Source organism: Dipodomys merriami, unplaced genomic scaffold (assembly GCF_024711535.1).
Source record: "Dipodomys merriami isolate MVZ:Mamm:240054 unplaced genomic scaffold, mDipMer1.0.p SCAF_69, whole genome shotgun sequence".
In the NCBI taxonomy this organism is placed as follows: domain Eukaryota; kingdom Metazoa; phylum Chordata; class Mammalia; order Rodentia; family Heteromyidae; genus Dipodomys; species Dipodomys merriami.
In genome coordinates, this window is record NW_027206279.1 from 7034194 (window position 1) to 7054410 (window position 20217).

Below are 20217 nucleotides of genomic sequence, written 5' to 3' on the forward strand. Positions count from 1 at the left end.
TACCTCTTGAGTAGCCAGGATGATAGGTGTGAACAACTTGTACTTGCTTCTGTGTCTTCTAATAAAAAGGGAATACTTAGTTTATTCTTAGATAACTACTTCTGCTTGAAAATTTACATTTTCCACATTGCCTAGAATGCTTAGTGTTTGGATTGGGAGAATCACAAGCTGAGGATAATGAACATATATAAATGCCTATTATATAATGTTTACTAGTAATTGATATTTGGTTTATGACTAGAAGTTCTGAATTGCTGTTATTTGACTACAAGCCAGGCACAGTGGCTCACACCTGTAATTCTATTTATTAGGGAAGCAGAGATCTAGAGGCTTATGCTTCAAGGCCAGCCCAGAAAAGAAGTTAGTGATACTCATCTCAGCCAATGGGTGACTGTGGATGGTCAACCCAGCTTATGTGGGAAGAGTAAATAGGAAGATTGTGGTCTAGGGCAGTCCAAACATAAACATTAGGCTCTATTCAATAACTAAAAATTAAAATTTAGGCATGGCTCAAGGGTGCTTAGTATGTAAGAGGCCCTGAGTTCAACTTATACAACCAAAAGTAAATAGATATACTGCATAAATTAATTCTAAACAGTCAAAAGCTTAAGGAAAAACTTATAAATACTTCTATAATAGTTTTTATTACTCATTGAAATGCCTAAAAAAAAACCTCACTAAACAGTTGAATTCTCAGCTTTGCTCTTATGAATTATTAGTCTAGTAAATAAGTTTTACAGTGATGATTGCCTCTAGTTTTTCTAAATGACTGATAATATACTGAATTTGATTTCAGGAACATCAGGATCAGATTCCCCAGGGCAAGCTGTGGAAGCTGAAGAGATAGTAAAACAACTTGACATGGAACAAGTGGATGAGATCACTACCAGTACTACTACATCAACTAATGGAACAGCTTACTCAAATCAGGCAGTTCAAGTGAGGCCATCAATGAATAATGGTTTAGAAGAAGCAGATGAAACAGTTAACCGTGATATCCCACCCCTTACAGGTGAAGAAAATTTCTGTTTTTAATACATCTTTGTGAACATTTATAAAAATACAGGATTTTTTCTCTCTTAAAAGGGCAGATTAAATGCAAAATTATTTCTTCTTTGAGGTTAAGAAAAATTAAAATTGGAAATAGAACTTTATCCCAAAGCCAATATGTACACTAGTCTTAGACTTTTATATCTGAGCTTTCTATCTAGATACAGGCATCTCGTAACTTTAGACTTATTTCATACATACATGCCTAGTGCCTAAAGGACTTCTGTACTAGATTACCCTGTTACCTTAGTTATGCAGCCTAACTCTGGAATGTTACAAAGACCTGGTGTAATTGTTTATTCCCAAGTCAGTTGCCATTGAAATACAGAAAAAAAATGAAAACAAGAATATATTACCTTTGAGAACTGTGGTGGAAATTCATAAGAGATGTAGCATGAAACTTTAAACTATTTTAATTTTAATTTTTTATTGTTTTATAAAGGTGATGTTCAGAGGTGTTAGTTACGTAAGTCAGGTGAAGAGTACATTTCTTTTTGGACACCTGTTCACCCAGCTTTTCTCTCCTATTCCCACCCACCGGTTGTATGAACTATTCTTAAACATGAAATAAAACTAAGAGGAAGCTGAGTGCCGGTGGCTCACGCTGAAATCCTAGCTACTCAGGAGGCTGAGATCTGAGGATGGCGGTTCAAAGCCAGCCTGGGCAGGAAAGTCCATGAGACTCTTATCTCCAATAAACCACTAGAAAACCAGAAGTGGTGCTGTGGCTCAAGTGGTAGCGCTCTCACCTTGAGCTGAAGAGCTGAGGGACAGCACCCAAGCCCAGAGTTCAAGCCCCATGACCAACCAAAAAAACAACAACAACAACAAAAAAAACTAAGAGGAAGTAGAGCTGTGGCTCAAAGTGGTAGAGTGCTAATTTTGATCTCAGAGGCTCAGGAGCAGTGCCCAGGCCAAGTTCAAGCTCCATGACCAACCAAAAAAACAACAACAAATCTGAGGATAGCTATCTGGTACAGACCTAGGGGTCAAACTTACTATCTGATTCTTGCTTTTGCTCATTGGCTGTTACTCTTACTACCTGAACCACACCTCTAACTGCAGATATTTTATCTTAATTTGTTTTCTATTTCTGTTATGTCAGGTGTTTGAGAGACCCAGAAAATTTGTATTGATTAAATGTGCTTTAATGTAAAGAAGTAGACTACTTCTTTTGACTATAATGGAGAAACTTTGAAAACAACACTGAAACAAAACATTTAAAAGAAACAATTAAGAAACTTGTATAGTACAGGTCATTAATAACAATGTAAAGAGAAAAGCAGCAGCATACTGGGAATCCATATATTTTAAATTTAATAAAAGATACCTATCTATAATGTTATGCTTCATATTCACTAATACTTGTGAACATTTATTTTTTATTTTTTGTTGGTCGTGGGACTTGAACTCTGGGCTTGGGCGCTGTCTCTGCGCTCTTCAGCTCAAGGCGAGCGATCTACTGCTTGAGCTACAGCACCACTTACGGTTTTCTTGTGGTTTATTGGAGATAAGAGTCTCATGGACTTTCCTGCCTGGGCTGGCTTTGAACTGTGACCCTCAGATCTCAGCCTCCTGAGTGGCTAGTATTTTAGGTGTGAGCCACTGCGCCCAGCTTGAACATTTATATTTTGTGATGGCAACTGTTGATAAAGATGAATAAGATATGCTCCTTGATTCTGAAGAGTTCATGATCTAGATAAAATATCAAGTATAGGAAAACCTTAAATATGATAGTGCTATTACAGATACATTATAAAAATTACTTTATAACAGTTTATTCTGTAAAGCAGTTACTTTAATATAGTTACTCTGGGATGATATGAGAAGATAGAATAGAGATAAGACTGACTTTAAAAGATAGAAATGACCAGAATACTACTTTTTTTAAACTCTGAGGAGCCATAGATAATAAGAAGATAGAAAGCTTAACTGTCCTATTTCTTTGGCCTTCTGACGTTGGACAACTTATTTATGCTCTTGAGAAGTTTGAAACAGATTTTTTAGCCTTAAAATGGTAACAAGCTTGGCCCAGTGGAGCATGCTTGAGACTGAGGATCACTAGCTCAGGCAACACAGCAGACCCCATTTCACAAATCAGTAGCTTAGTTGGGCATTGATGGCTCACCCTTGTAATCCTACCTATTCAAGAGGCTGAGACCTGGAGGATCACCATTTGAAGCCTAGACAGAAAAGTCTTATCTCCAGTTAACCAGCCAAGTGATGATCTGAGGCAAGACTCAGGTGATACAACACCAGCCCTTATTCAGCCAGCTGAATAAGAGCTTGAGATCCTGAGTTCAAGCCTCTATACTGCCGTAAAAATGAATTAAATGAGACAAAAATAATAAACAGCTCAGAATAAATAAATAGCTGGGCTTGGTGGCATACATGTTATCTCAGCACTCAGGGAGACCAGGGGTATTGAAAGTTCTAAGCCAGCCTGAGCTACAGTGAGACAAGGCAATAATAATGCAGGGTTTTGAGTGGTAAGTATGTGAAACATGAAAAATACTTGGTATCTAGGGGCTCAGCAAATATCCTGTCTCTGAGATTAATAGGAATTTGAAACAGTAAGCTGGTTGAAAGATTTATGTTCCATCATCTTTCACTGATTATATATCTAAATTGTCACAGATGAAGTAAACAATTCTGTTTTACATCTGATGTCATTCATTGGATATAAATACCATGATGTTTTTATGCACTGTAGTGAGTTTGTCATCACCATAATGACTTTGTTCACCAACATTACATTTCTGTAGGACCACAGCAACTTTTTTTCTTTTTTGGTTGGTCGTGGTGCCTGAACTTTGGGCACCACTTCCGGCTTTTTCTGCTTATGTGGTGCTGAGGAATTGAACCCAGGGCCTCATGCATGCAAAGCCAGCATTCTACCACTGGTCCACCTTCCCAGCCCTCCTTCAATTTTTTTATAGTAATTTTTCTTTGAAAGTTTTCAACATTAGAATTCAGGTGTGGCTCAAGTGGTAGAGTGCCAGCCATGAGCAAAATAAGCCAAGCAAAAAGGTTAAGCCCCAGTACTCATGCGCACACAAAAAAACATTCTCAGCATAATATCTCTAATGTTTTATCAAACAACACAATCTTATCTCAAACAGAATGAACTATGTGGCATAGGAAATAGAATTGCTTCTTGACTTTTTAAGTTGCTGTATGATAGAAGGAAAATAAGTTCTAAGACTGATTTATATATATAGCAGCCTTTTTAAGATTTGAGATTTCTAGAAAAGCATAAATACAGTTTTTAAAACTTTGAGTTCATGGACTTCTTTTTTAAAAAAAACCTATAATACATAAAATCATAAAAATTATACATATTCCTGTACTTGGAAGGCTGATGAGGCATGGAGATTGGGAGTTGCTGGCCAGCTTGAAATATATAGTATGATTTTTGTCTCAGAAACAGCAAGGTATGGTATTTTACTCTTCAGGAGGTTGAGACCAGCATAGTCTACAGGTTGTGTTTGTATATAGTCTTAAGTTACATAAGAAGACCCCCTCTCATATACATATTAATGAGGTATGCCATGTAATGTTTCAATACATGTGTACATTGTTTAATTCTTACTTCAGGTTAAAGTTTTTTTTTTTTTAATCTTTCCAACTATCATTTTTTTGTGTGTGTGTATCAGTTGAACTCAGGGCCTGGGTCCTGTCCCTGAGCTCTCTTGCTCAAGGCTAGCACTCCACCACTTTTAAGCCACAGATCTACTTCTTGTTTTCTGATGGTTTATTGGAGATAAGTGTGTCACAGACTTTCCTGCCCAGCCTGGCTTTGAATCACAGTCCTCAGATCTCAGTCACCTGAGTAGCTAGGATTACAGATGTGAACCAACAGTACAGCTCAAGTGTCATTTCTTAATGAAATATTCAGAATCCTTTCCTCTAACTTTTTGAAAAGTATAGTATGTATTGTTATTGGTAAGCACCCTGCTGAGCAATAGCACACCAAAATTTAGTACCTATTGATCAACCCCCTCCCTTAGCTTCTAGAAACCATTCTACCCTCAATTTCTATGAGATTAACTTTTTTAGATGCCATGCAAGTGGGATGATAAAGTTGTTTTTCTGTGCCTGACTTCTTTTACTTAACATAATGATCTTCAATATAATGATCTTCGTCTAGTTCCATTCCTGTTGTTACAAACGAACTTCTTAAACAGTATCACAGGGGCTTGGAAGGTGGCTCAGTGGTAGAGTGCTTGAGACTCTGGGTTTGATTCCTCAGCACCATATAAACAGAAAAAGCCGGAAGTAGTGCTGTAGCTCAAGTGGTAGAGCTTAGCCTTGAGCTGAAGAGATCAGGGACAGTACCCAGGCCCAGAGTTCAAGACCTAGGACCGAAAAAACAAAACAGTATCACAGATCTCAACACTTAATACTGTATCTCTTGTCATCAGTATGCCTTTTATTGACTGCTTAAGTAACTACTTTGTAATGTTATTACTGTTACCAGAGCAACATGAAATTTTATGGTTATCAAATATACTCAGTTTGAAGTTGAATTTTGCAGATTTGAGAGGTAGCTCAGTAGGAAGAGTGCCTATCTGGCAATCTTGAGTCCCTGGGTGTAATCACAGTACTAACAAAACAACAACAAACCACAGAAACTTAATTTTATTCAGTTTTATCCCCTCTCCTCCAACATCATCATCATTGTTGTTGTTGTTGTTATTGTCAGTTATGGGGCTTGAACTCTGGGCCTGGGCGCTGTCCCTCAGCTCTTAAGCTCAAGGCTAGCGCTCTACCTCTTGTGCCATAGCGCCACTTCCAGTTTTCTGGTGGTTTGACTAGAGTTAAGGGATTCAAAGACTGTCCTGCCCAGGCTGGCTTTGAACTGCAGTCCTCAGAACTCAGCCTCCTGAGTAGCTAGGATTACAGGTAAGAGCTACCAGCACCTGGCCCCAACATTATTTTCTAAACACAAGTTGATAGGGAGAGATTAACTTAGTTGATAGGGATCTTAATTCTACTAACCGTGTTGTAGCTTGCCAGTTTGTCTTTTTTTTTGGGGGGGGGGGTCCGGTCATGGGGCCTGAACTCTGGGCCTGGGTGCTGTCCTTCAGCTCTTCAGCTCAAGGCTAGCGCTCTACCACTTGAGCCACAGCGCCACTTCCGGCTTTTTTCTTTTTGCTTATGTGGTGCTGAGGAATCGAACCCAGGGCCTCATGCATGCAAGGCAAGCGCTCTACCACTGAGCCACCTTCCCAGCCCTTGCCAGTTTGTCTTTGATAGTAAATTTTTACAGTTAAAGCTATATGTTACTAAATTGGCTTTTGAAAACTTTCTGAATTAGTTGCATCTTTAAGCTAAAATACACAGGGTCTTGGGAAAGGTTTTGCATAGAAGCAATAAAAATGAATAATTCAGTGAATAAAAAGTAACATTTTCTTTTTCACTTCATTTAATAGCACCAGTTACTCCAGAGAGTGGTTATTCATCAGCCCATGCAGAGGCCACATATGAAGAAGACTGGGAAGTATTTGACCCGTGAGTTGATTTTCTGTTTTGTTTTGTTTCTTTTTTCATTGAAAGATTTATTTCATGGCATGGACATAGAACCAGCCAGTCATCAGTTCATTTTCAGCCTTCTTTCAAATATAGACAGTGTTAGGTATAAATAGATGAAATTCATCTTTCCTTAATAATTTTTCAACGGTCCAAAAAAGATGTGCATTGAATTTTGATCCTCCCCAGCACCTCCAAACCTCTTCCTCCTCTCCCCTTCTGGGGTTAACAGGATACAGATAGGGTGCCTCCCACATTGCTGGGCAGTGAGCTGCAGTTCCCAGTCAACCATGTGATCATAAGGGTAAACAACTAGTACTCTGCACTGTCTAATTTATTCCCTAGTTATTCTTTCTAAGTGTTGATGTTGGCAGATTAGATCTATTAAATGCATTTTCATTTACCTTGATGGGTTTGTCACAAGTAAAAGAGGAAAATCTCTTAGGACGAATCTCTGACCTTGAGGGGTGAATGCTTTTAATACTGAGTTACGGAGATACTCAGGTGTATATTTTCACTTCTGTTTTATAAGCTTTCTTTGCTGGGTTAAATGTACTTTACTTAATTAACAATTTTTTTTTATCTTGATTTCATGTACTGTGTTTAGAGATAAAATACTCAGTCACTTAGGAATAGTATTTTTTTTTTGTCCCCCATGGGGAAAATTGTCTCTATTGTGGTTTATAAAGTTTGTGAATTCTCTTTGAGCTTTCACAATACAGTTATTTCTTCCACATCAGGTGATATGTGCATTTCTTTCCTTTTGCTAGTGTCAGCTGTTCTCTTTCCCTCTCATCCCTCCCTCCCATTGCTTTCATTGAGTTGCGTAGTTCATTTTGATCAATATCCAATGCAGCTGATGGGTTCCGCTGTTGTTCCCCTCTTTCTGTGCGCTCCTCCTAGTTTCCCTCTGATGTGCACATATATACCATATATGTGGTCAGCAGCATGAGGTCATTTAGTAATGATACGACCAGATGAGTGGAGGTCCTTTGTTTCTTGAGTCTTGTTTACTTTGTTGTATCAGGGAGACCGTGTGCTGTTTGTCTCTGTTCTTGGCTTACCTCACTCAACATGATTTTTTTCTAGTTCTATCCATTTCCCTGCAGATGCCTCCTTTCTAATGGCTGCATAATATTCCATTGTATATAGGTACCATAGTGGGGCTAATTAACAATTTTTTTTAATGGGCTGAATTTAGTAATATGTTTGAGTTTAACAAAAGGAGATACGTTGAAATTTTCTTAAAATTTCACTTAACAGGTATTATTTCATCAAACACGTTCCACCACTGACAGAAGAACAACTCAACAGGAAACCTGCTCTTCCATTGAAAACAAGAAGCACACCAGAATTCTCCCTAGTTTTAGACTTGGTAAGCATATTACCTTCAGAGCCAGAGAGAAAAAAGAAGTTAAATTGTTTTTTTAACAGTCTAAAATGCCTAAAAGAAAGCAAATGATGAGTAGCCATCACACTATAATATGCTCTCTGAGTATTCTGAAATGTTTCTTTTTTTGGGGGGGGTCCGGTTGTGGGGCCTCAACTCTGGGCCTGGGCGCTGTCCCTCAGCTCTTCAGCTCAAGGCTATCGCTCTACCACTTGAGCCACAGCGCCACTTCTGGCTTTTTTTTTTTTTTTTGCTTATGTGGTGCTAAGGAATCGAGCCCAGGGCCTCATGCATCGCAAGGCGAGCACTCTACCACTGAGCCACCTTCCCAGCCCTGAAATGTTTTTATAGTCTTAAGCTAGGATCCCTAGTTTGATTGGATTTTGCCTTCTAAGAATTAGATTTAAAGGAGTTTTCCTCTCTATATTCTTACCATTTTTTTGGTAGTACTGGGGATTGTAATTAGGGCCTTATGCTTTTTAGGTAGGCACTCTGCCACTTGAGCCACATCAAAACCCTTCTTTGCTTTCTTTTGTTTGTTTGCTTCTTTTCTTTTTTTGGGGGGCCGCACACTTGCTAGGCAGGCACTCTCACTTAAGCCATGCCTCCAACTCTGCTTTAGTTATTTTTCAGATAGTGTCATGCTTGTTTGGGCTAGTCTTGGACTGTGATCTTCCTACCTGTGCCTACCATGTAGCTAGGCTTTCAGGCATGTGCCACGGTACCCATTCTTCCCTATATTCTTGAGACTGCTGTGATTGTTATGATGATAAAGATCAAATTTAGGGCCTTGTACTAAATTCCAGTGCTTGCCTAGCAAGTTGAGCTATATTTCCAGCTTACGTTATTTTATTTCCTTCCCAAGAATCTCTAATTTAATTTGAATCATTCCTAAATTTTAGATTTTTTTTTTTTATTAATAGAGTCAAAAACAAAGTTTCTTTCTTTCTTTTTTTTTCCGGTTGTGGGGCTTGAACTCTTGGCTTGGGCACTGTCCTTGCGCTCTTCAGCTCAAGGCAAGCACTCTACCACTTGAGCCACAGTGCCACTTCGGGTTTTCTAGTGTTTATTGTAGATAAGAGTCTCACAGACTTGCCTGCCCCGGCTGGCTTTGAACTGCAGATCTCAGCCTCCTGAGTAGCTAGGATTACAGGCGTGAGCCACTGGCGCCTACAGCAAAGTTTCTTATCACTATTAAAGTCTTTCAATATGCTCTCTTGATACGATTTTAAGAGTCTAACATACATGTCATTGTCCATAGCTGTTTTCTAAGCTTCTGGAGAAGCTGAGGTAGGAGGATAGCTTGAGTCCAGGAGTTCAAGGCCAGCCTGGACAATAAGCAAGGCCCTTGCATGAAAAAATTTCTATATTTCATTATGAAATTTATATTCCCTTGAGTCACAGGAGAGCTTTGAAAACTCAATGTCTCAAATCTTTTGCTATCCACATTTATCATCTACTTATAATTTCATATTAGCAAAAACGATGTCTATTGTCCTATATTTAAAGATGTAATTTCTCAGAAAATTTATCTTAAGGAAAAAGTCTTCTTGTTTCACTTGTTTGTTTTAGGTTTGAACTCTGTGCCTTGTGCTTACTAGTCATCTACTCTACCACTCAAAGCTGTCAGTCCTTTTTTTTTTTTTTTTTTTTTTTCGAGACTGGGATTCAAATTCTTGTTTTTGTTTTTCTCGGTCATGGGGCTTGAACTCTGGGCCTGGGCGCTGTCCCTGCGCTCTTCAGCTCAAGGCGAGCACTCTTCTGCTTGAGCCACAGCACCACTTTGGGTTTTCTAGTAGTTTATTGAAGATAAGAGTCTCAAGGACTTTCCTGCCTAGGCTGGCTTTGAACTTTGATCCTCAGATCTCAGCCTCCTGAGTAGCTAGGATTACAGGCATGAGCCACAAGCGCCTGGCGGGGTTTCAAATTCTTGATATGCTTTTATTGTACTACCTGAGCCATGTCTCCAATCCCTCTTTTTTTAGGGGGAGATTTCATTATTTCTTCTTATAGGACTCATACTTTTCCCCCTGGGCCAGACTGGACTACAATTCTACTAATGACTGGTATAGCTCAAACAAAATGTTAGCCCCCATCCAGTAAGCAGGGTGTGGTAGACCCTATCTATCATCCAGCTTAGGAAAGAAGCATAAACTGTAGGATTGTGAACCAGGCCAGTCTGGGCAAAATGCAAGACACTATTTGAAAAACCAGTAGAAGAAAAAGGGTGTAGGGCCAGTCTCAACTGGTAGAGTTGAGCACACTCACTTAAACCATGCCTTCAAGCCCTAACTTGCAAAAGCACAAGGTCCTGATTTCAGTCCCCAGTACTGCTCGCCTACCCCTAAAAGGGATTATTTAAAAGAGAAAGAAATTTCAGAACTGATGATTAATTTAGATTTGATATGTAAGTAGAAGATAAAATGAAAGTGATTTTTGTTCCCATTTTGGTATTAGGAGTTGAAGTGGTCATGATATTAACTTGTGACCAAATTATTTTGAGTCTAATGTGAAGAGAAGTAATTTTATGGAAATAGGTAAAAATAAGCTGAAGAAGAAGTAGAAGAATTAGGTATGATTCAGTTCTAGGAAAGAATTGAAATGTGTAGTCTGGTATGCCACTAACAGAAAATAAAGCCAGGCATGGTGGTGCATGACTGTTATCACAGCACTTGGGAAGTTGAGGTAACAGTATTACAAGTGTATGGCCAGTCTGAGCTACCGCAAAAAGGAAGAGAGGGAGGAAGGGGAAATATTATGCATGTGGTTTGGGCAGCTGCAAAACTAAGAGCAGTGGTTCTCAATCTGGAGTCTGTATCAGAACAATAGGTTAGTAAAGATTGCTGAACTGCAACCCTTACTGAGTGACTCATTCAAATTGTAGCTAGAGAATTTTATTTGCATTTCCAAATACTTCCCAGATAATTCTGGTGATGTTTTTTGGTTTAGGAACTATACTTGAGAATCATTGACTTCAGAAAATCCTATCCTAAATTGCTATGCCACATATAGCATTTTAAAATTCTATGTAAGAATGAGTACGTTTTAAAATTAATGTTTTTGGTGATCATGACCACTTAAAATTATGATTTCAAGTGTTTGTATGTTTGTAATCCCAGCATTTGAAAGGTAAAGGCAGGATTGTGAGTTGGAGGCTGCTTGGGGCCACATAGCAAGGCCATTTCTTAAAGACACCCTCTCCTCTCCCCAAAAAATATGTATGGGTTTCTGTGTAAACAAGAGACTTGAAGTTTAACTTAATGTCTTGATTTAATTTTTTTTATTTTTTTAAGGATGAAACACTAGTGCACTGTAGTCTAAATGAGCTAGAAGATGCAGCACTTACCTTTCCAGTCCTTTTCCAAGATGTTATTTATCAGGTAATTAAATTTTTAAAAATTTGATATTTGGCCTATTAGTCATTGAACACATTGGTGTTCAGTGTGTTTTTCTGTAGACTTTCTAATGGATTTCACCAGTATTTTAATAGTCTGTAACACAAAGTAGTATTGTGCTAGTTAGTTACATAAAAGAACATTCATTTATTACCAAAACCCCCCTGATTTTTTTACCTAGTGATATCAGCTACTTTCATAATCTTTGCCAGCAGGTGGAGGCAGAAGCACTGACATAGATCCCCCAAGAGGAACTTGCCAAGTTAACATCTGGTGTTTTTTTCATAAAGCCAATTCATTTAAAAAACAAACAAACTCATTCCTTGTTGGTCACTTTTATTTCCTATAGGAGTTATCTGTAAAGTTAGTTTGTTGGACATACTTAATGTTAACCACAGAAATTCCAGACACTCTTCTAATTATTGCTTTATGTGAAAAAATTGGGTATAAACATTCTCATATATGGTGGTGAACAGTGATAGTGCAAAATGGTAAAAGACTCAAGATTTCATTGTGGATTGTGTTGGCCATACCTCTTTATGTTTAAGAGCTTATCATCAGAGTGACTTGTTAAATATATGTTTTGAAAACTTCATAGTGCCTTTTTGTGTTGGCAGTTTTTGTATTAGTATTGCCAGTTGCTGGAAAATTAGGCAAGAGTCTAAAAGTTTGTTGTTAGTCAAGAGGGAGCCATCCTGGGCATTAATACATTAATAAAGAACGCTACAGAGCATTGATCATGTGAATAATGAAAAGTTCCTTGATTGTTTATCTGATCTTGATAGGCAGTTATCTGATCTTGACCGGCAGTTAGTGGTTTTAGTTTTCTTAGCAGATTTTAGTTGCTTTCTCATGGAATCATAAGATTTTAGAGATAAACAGAAGTTTGTTCTTCAGGGCTACTTTATTAAATAGCTCATACAGTAAACAAATCAGGAAGATTTACGTTAGCAGTATTTGTCAGTTCTAATTTAATCTAGATAGATTTTTAAGTACCTGAACTCTACCTTCATCTGTTTTATTTAGTAAACTTGATTTTAGTCCTGATATATAAGCAGGTGATGATTATATTTTTCTGTTCCTTTTTAACTCGTTAGTTAACTGCTGTAAGGCAAATGGTGTATTTTCAGCCAAACAGGTTGCTCTTGTTTAGTGCATTTCAAGGACAGGAGTCTACTGGAAATTGAATTTTATAGCAAAATAATGCTTCTCTTTTTAGTTCAGTAACTTGGTTGTTTTGTTGCTTTTTTTTTTTTTTTTAAATTAGGCTTTTTGGGGAGGTTGCATTTGAAAATAGTGGCTTTTAGTTCTTTGAATTTGGAAAGGAAAGATATTTGAAAAATATAGGTAAATAATGATTTTGACATTACTTCTTAGGTTTCCAGTTCAGGATATTTCTTACAGATGACTTTTGGGTTGTTCATGTAATTTTAGCAGAGAATTAGGGAAATTGGAATGTAGATTTGGTTTTTTTCTTTCAGTATAACCATAAATAGAACTTTTTTCGTATTCCTTCCACCATTTCTGCCTTTAATTCTCTTCTTTTTAAAAGTTCTTTCATGTGGATCTGATAGTTGTCTTTTGAAAAAAGGCTTGTATCAGTACATATGATATTACTTAACAGTTATGTATGTACTGCATCTATTTTTGTGGAATTCTAGGAACTCTTTTTCCTTGTGAATTTTTGAGGTATACTTTCTTAATCTGAAAAATAAGTGATCTAGCCACAACAGCAGTGAGCAGGAAGTTTGACTATTAGAAGATACAGAGATGGTTGCATTTTAATATTATGACTTATTTACTACATCAAGTACAGACTTAGTTCACCTTTACTAAATTTTTGAGGTTGTCCATGGTTAATATTGGGTACATTCCCTTGGATTTCTAGTTTTGGCATAGTCATTCTACTTTTTAAAAATGAAGAACTCTTTGGGTTAGGGTTTCCCCAGTTTTTTCAGACCAGCAAGCTCCCTTTAAACAGGGAATGATGTCTTTTAAACTTTCAGTGGTGTTGTCTCCATCTGCTGGCAAAGAAGAAAATATACACAAGGGTCTGAGATGATCTAAGAGATTTTGGAGAAACCACATTATTAGGTAAGATGTAACTTACATATTTAACCACTGTACTATAATGTGGCCCACTTAAAGGTAGAAACTTGTAAGCTACTGTATATACTCTTATTAAAATACTTTTTTGATATGAAATTTACATGACACAGCTATGACATTTATTTGTATATACAATGTCATTTCCATAGCATCCCCCCCCACTGTTAAGATAGCATCAACTTCTTTATCTGACTCTCAAGATCAGATGAAGTGTCCTCTTATGACTTAATTTCACTTTTGTTTTGTTTTATTCAAAACAATTTAAGGTATTACATTTATCTTAACAGTTGTATGTATCAAGAGTTTATAAACTTTCTACAAAAAGCTGTAAATATTTTTAAGGATTTTTTTTATTGTTTCAGTTTGGTTTTTGTGGTAGTGGAATTTTGAACTCAGGAACTCACAGGTGCTAAGCAGGCATTTTACCACTTAAACCACACCCCAGCTCAGTATTTTAGACTTTATATTTCTATTGTAGCTATTTCTTTCTGCCATTGCAACATGAAAGTAGCTATAAATGAAAAAGTATTGTATCTTGCTTAAACTTTACTTACAAAAGAAGTGGTAGGCTGTATTTGATCAACAGATTACAGTTTACTACATGTGATCTGATCATTATAAGAGTATATACTGTAAATTTGCATATTCAAATTATAAATGCAAGCAAATAATCAAATGTTAAATTCTTTGTACATGTTGAAAATTTAAATTAGATTAACAGTTTTCTTGTGGGCTTTCTTAGCTTTTTTCAGATTAAAGCTTGAGGAAAGTTTTGAGGTAGTCACTACTCACATTTAATGATTATCTGACTTCATGATATATATTCTTTTGGACTGATTAGTAGGAATAAGCTTGATTAATTCAAGTCTTAAAATTTTCAAGCAGGGAGATTGAGACTGAAGTTACTATGTACTTAAATTCTATATCTTAGAGGATAAAAAACAATCCTTTTCAAATTAAAAGTTGATGTATGTTAGTACTAACAATATAGAGATTATAGAGCATAAGACCAAGATTATAGTTTGTGTATATTGAGAAAAAGTCACTCAAAAGGAGAACTGGTTCTTTGGTAGGGAGGATATGGCATTCACAAAGGCAAAAAAGTATACTGTCTTTTGTTTGAATAGGTGTATCTTTTTTAACTGGCATTTTTTTTCCTGAAAATTACTTTATAATGAGTTATTAGGAAAGCATTTATTCATAAAACTGTACAAATATATTTGATAGAAAAAACAAGTGCATGATCATTTCCAATGCACGTGTTTAATCTTTATATATTGAGTTTATATTGACACATTGTCAGGAAATCCATCTCGTGGTGTTACTCAGTTAAGAGGTCTCCACTGTATTTAGTTTCTGTTCCTGCAGATCCACCAATTCAAGACTCTAGGTCATCTCACTCCCTCTTCCATCCAGAAGATGACTTCTATCCACAAGCAGGACTGAATCAAAAGACATTTTTCAATTAGCTCTTGAGCTGAAACACTTCCTCAATGACCTTCCTCTGTCTCCATCAAGAACTGGAGCTCAGTTTTTTGAAGATGTAATAGAGCTACTCAGCCCAAATGTGGCTGGTTGAAGACAAAAAGAAGAAACCTCATATGTTTCACCACAGTGCAACCAAACGTAACTGTGTTGTCCAACTCCTCATTCTGTAAAGTATGGCAGGGGCATCTGATTTTTGACTCTGTTCACCAATAAGACTAGCCAGTCAGTGGCTTTCTGAAGATCAGTAAAATCAACAAACTTTGGGTCAGCTGTCCAGAAATCAGATTGTGGTAAGCACTCAAGGAGAGATAGGATCCTGTAGGGAGCTACTTGTAAAAGATGCTTTGTTTTATTGGTAGAGTTAGCTTTTGTGGGAAAGGTTGGGGGGAAGAGGTGGGTAAAGAACTCTGTTAGCAAAGCTGAGCCTTTTCCTATTATTATAGTTTGTTTTCTTAGGAATCTTATAGCTTAGGATAAATTTCATACTACAGAATAATAGAATTACAGAGTCTATCACTTCTCTACAACTTTTTTTTCCTAGAAAAATTAAAGAAAAAAGAAATTAAATGAAGAATTTTGTAGTATATACTTAATAGTAACCTAGAAGCATTTTGTTGTTGAGTTTCTTACCTTGAGCCACACCCTAGTCTGGTTGTGCATTTATTTCATAATGCATAATTTTTGTTGTATAAAGGGTCATAGACCCTTTGTACTGATGATATTTTTAACAGGTAGAGAACAGTATTTTGATGCAAGTAAATATTAAAAGTAGTAGTTTAGAATAATTAAAAATGTTTCCCATAGTATAGTTAATTAGCAATACTTTTTCATACTAATTATGGTCAATTTTTAGGTTAAAAATAAAAATGGAACTTACATCTTTCTACTTCTCAAAAATAAGAAAATATATTTCATAAAGAATTTTTTGTCTTAAATTTTTTTCTTTGAAAGTTAGAACAGTTCCTTAAATATTCAACACCAGGTTGTGGTAGAGCACACCTATAATTCTAATACAGATTAAGGCCAACCTATCTCATAAACTCTGTTTTTTTCTTTTCTTTTTCCTCTTACTGGGGTTTGAACTGAGACTTGAGCTAGTCAGGAGCTCTATGACTTGAGCACTATCCCCAGTCTGAAAGTTCTTGTTTAACACCTGAAAATGTTTTATAAATTTAAAAGATATAACAGTTGATTACAAAGTATATTAAATTAGAGGCTTTATTACTCTTGCTTACTTAAAAGTGATCTTCATCATTTATTTATCTATTTATTTTTTAATGGTGGGCTTCACTAGATCATTCAGGCTGACCTCAAACTTGTAATCACACCTGTAATTACAAATGTGTGCCACTATGTGTGATTTTAAAGGCGATATTTTTGTTTTATTACAATGACCACATTTTTCTTCTAAAATAAACTTAATATAAATATATCAGAAGTTTTATATATGTATTTACGTGTACATATAAATCCAATAGTCAATTTTTACTTGAACATTATCCTTCATTGATAACTTTTAATATATTATCTATTTGAACACATTAAGCTTTACTTATTCCACTTGAACTTTAGGAAAATCCCTTTCCAAACTGATTTCTACTCAGTAAAAGTAAGGTGTATTTTTGGTATATTTTTCTTGGTTATTTTAGTATTTCCCTATTCATCCCCAGTATTCACCTACGAATACTACCCCATCCCCAGCATCCATCTATCTCTTATTAGAACTTTATGAAGCAAAAGATAACTAAAATAACTCGATAGATTATGAAGCTGAGGTTTCTACAGGACCTACCTGAGCAACCTGCTTTCCTTGGAGAAAGTTTGGATTTGTTTTTACATTCTGCTATTGATAGCTAAGAAAATGTTAGCAAAGTCAAATGGGTAAACCGTCTCCTAACATTTGGCATTTATTTTTACAAGTATGGGTCGTAACCAGAAGGAAGGCTTTTCTTGTTGTTGGATTGGGGTTGCTCAATTGTATCTCATAGAATTATACTCAATCTAGTTAGCTTATAACTGACCAGTAGTGAGGTGGTTACTAATAACAGTTAATAGCTCTTGGCATGTTAAATGTGCTGGGAACTTTTCCAGATGCTTTACATGTACTAATGAATTCAATCCCCAAAATTAGACTATGAGATATAAGTATTGTAATATCCATTTTACAGATAAAGAAAGTAAGGTGTACAGAAAAGTAGGCAAAGCCACAGAATCAACTGTGTATCTACTCAATTGTAAATTTCATTCTTCAAAATACTAGTATTACTAGTTTTCTTTTTTCTTCTCTTTTGAGACAAGGTCTTGCTATATAGCTCAGGCTAGCCTCAAACTCTGGATCCTCCTCTTCCACTTCCCAAGTGCCAGGACTACAGGGATACACCAGCCACCTTAGCAGATGGCATACTGTTGAATGGTTGAGATTTATGGAATTTATCCTTTTTCTTTCTCTTTTCTTTTTGTTATTGAGATTAAACCCAGGACCCAGTGCATGCTAAACACTCACTGTACCCCTGAGGTGTATGAGCACTATAAATTTACATTTTTTATTTTTAATTTTATTGTCAAGCTGGTATACACAGAGGTGTTACAGTATATACTAAGGTAATGAGTACATTTTGTGTTGCACATTGTTACCCGCTCCCTCTGAGTTTACATTTTTACAACCTGTTTCTAGCAGGGTGCCAGTTACTCATGCCTGTAATCTTAGCTACTCAGGAAGCTTAGATCTGAGGATCATGGTTTGAAGCTAGCCTGGGCAGAAAAGTCCATGAGACTTTTCCAATTAACCACTGGAAAACTGGAAGTGGCACTGTGGCTCAAAGTGGTACAGCACTAGCCTTGAGCAAAAAAGCTCAGGGACAGTGCCCAGGCCCTGAGTTCAAGCCCCATACTCAACAAAAAAATATATCTATATAAAATAAAACCTGTTACTATGATGTAGCAATAAGCTCAAAAGATACTGTGAAAAGAATATCAAAGATGTTTTTTCATGTTACAGTCATACTGCCTGGTCTTAAAAAATCATGCATGTTTTGTTCTTTAATTATTCTGTTATGACAGCAGATTAAGATTTGATAAAATCAGTAAATTTCGTAAAATCACTTAGGTGAATTTGGCCCAAGAGAAGTAGGTTTTTTCTGTTTTGTTTCTTAATGGTACAGAGGTTTGAACTCAAGGCCTTGAGCTTATTGGGCTGGTGCTCTTCCATTTGAGCCATACTACCATCCCTAATTTTTTCTGGGTATGGAGCTTAGGAGACTTTTCTGCTTAGACGGGCTTCAAACTGTGATCTGCCAGGGATTACAGGCATGAGCCCTTGAAGGTTTTTAACTTTACTACACAATATTTATAATCAGTTTTTAAGTGGATTTCTATTTTGATGGCTGATTTTATTAAATCTAATTATTAACCACTAATGGTGTTTTAGCACTATCTATAAACAGGAAATTATTGTTACCATGTATTCATATCAAGCAGTGTTATTGTATTGTTAATAATAATATTCTTGGGGCTGGGAAGGTGGCTCAGTGGTAGAGTGCTTGCCTTGCATGCCTGAGGCCCTGGGTTCGATTCCTCAGCACCACATAAGCAAAAAGAAAAAAGCCGGAAGTGGTGCTGTGGCTCAAGTGGTAGAGTGCTAGCCTTGAGCTGAAAAGCTGAGGGACAGCACCCAGGCCCAGAGTTCAGGTCCCACAACTAGACCCCCCCCCCAAAAAAAAATAATAATATTATTTTTATTGTATGTTTCACTGCTTTTTTGTATAAAATTTGAATTTTAGTAAAATCAGCCCAGAACAGATTAGCTTCCTTATCACTATTTGTAGATACTATTCTTTTTTTTTTTTTTTTTTTTTTTTAAATGCTAGTACTGGGGCTTGAACCCAGGCCTGGGCACTGTCTCTGAGCTTTTTGCTCAAGGTTATTGCTCTGTTACTTGAGCCTCACAGCTCCACTTGTGACAGTTTTTATGGTTAATTGGAGATAAGAGTCTCACAAGACTTTCCTGTCTGGACTGGCTTGGTACTGTGATCCTCAGCCTCCTGAATAGGATTACAGGTGTGAGCCATCAGCCCCCAACTCTTAACATTTTATTATAAAACTTTGACATAGGGCTGGGGTAGAATACTGAGTGCCCTGAGTTCAATTCCTAGTACTAAAAAAAAAAAAAGTATCATAATGTAAGTATTAAATCTCTACTCTTCAGGTAATAGTGAATGTTAAATTTGTATATAGTAATTATTATAGCATTATAGGCATTATAAGCTTCTGATATATCTTTGAGCAAAGATTTAAACTATTTGATAATGGGAAAATGATGATTGGATAATTACTGTAGTTATGGAAAAACATGTATGCTGGACTAAAATGAATATGTTAATCTTTGGAAGACTATATATAGTTATCAATTTGAAGGATGGACAGTGGTTTAAACACATAATCCTAGCTACCTGGGAGGTGGAGATTAGGGGATTATAGTTTGTGTCCTGTCCCCTCTTCTCCCCACCCCAAAATAAAAAGTTTAAAAGACTCTATCTCAACTGCCCTGTGGTACACACCTGTCATCTGAGTTATTGGGGAAGCACAAGTGGAGAATTGTACTCCAGATAGGTGAGCATGGCCATAAAGTTAAGGTCTTAGCTTGGAAATAACACAAAAAGGACTGGTAGAGGGCCTCAAGTAGTGGTAAAGCGCATGTTTACCAAGTGCAAAGCTCTGATATCAAACTGAGTATCCTCTTACCCCTTCCACCCCCCCCCAATTTTTTTTTTTATTTTAAATTTTGAAGGATGGTTGTTAGAAAATGGGATTGTAGGTGGCACAGAAAGAAATCTTTGTATGAAAGTACAGTTAGGACCTAGAAGGAAAACATAGTTTAACAGATTTTGATGTATTTAGAGGCATATATGTGTGTATGTGTTATCTGTTCCCTAACGCAAAATGTAATGTTAGTCTCAAAATTAAACTCTATTATACATATATTTATTCATTTTTTCCTAAAGGAGAATACAAGAGAATAATACATCTTGACTAACATTTTCTGCCTATTATTGCCTTTTATATATCTAAGTGACTTAGACATTCCTGGGCTTATTTCTGTTTGTGAGATTTTTCTCTTTAGAGCACAGGCAGAACTACATGCAGCCCTACCTAAGACCTGATGGACTGTTACTTCGTATCTTTCTGTATTTTTTTCCCATTATCCACCCTAATACCTTGTATTTCTTACTCCTTCTGAAACATCAGTTAAAAGGT

The 20217-nt window shown here is 36.5% G+C and overlaps 1 protein-coding gene across 3 annotated transcripts in view; it reads left to right on the forward strand.

The window, feature by feature from the left end:
• Positions 1-20217, forward strand: part of Ctdspl2 (CTD small phosphatase like 2) — a 64478-nt gene that overhangs the window by 25058 nt on the left and 19203 nt on the right. For all 3 annotated transcript variants that reach the window (XM_070005993.1, XM_070005995.1, XM_070005994.1), the window contains exons 5-8: positions 797-1012; positions 6486-6564; positions 7846-7957; positions 11266-11352. In XM_070005993.1, coding sequence (XP_069862094.1) covers positions 797-1012; positions 6486-6564; positions 7846-7957; positions 11266-11352 — 494 coding nt within the window. The remainder of the gene's footprint in view (positions 1-796; positions 1013-6485; positions 6565-7845; positions 7958-11265; positions 11353-20217) is intronic.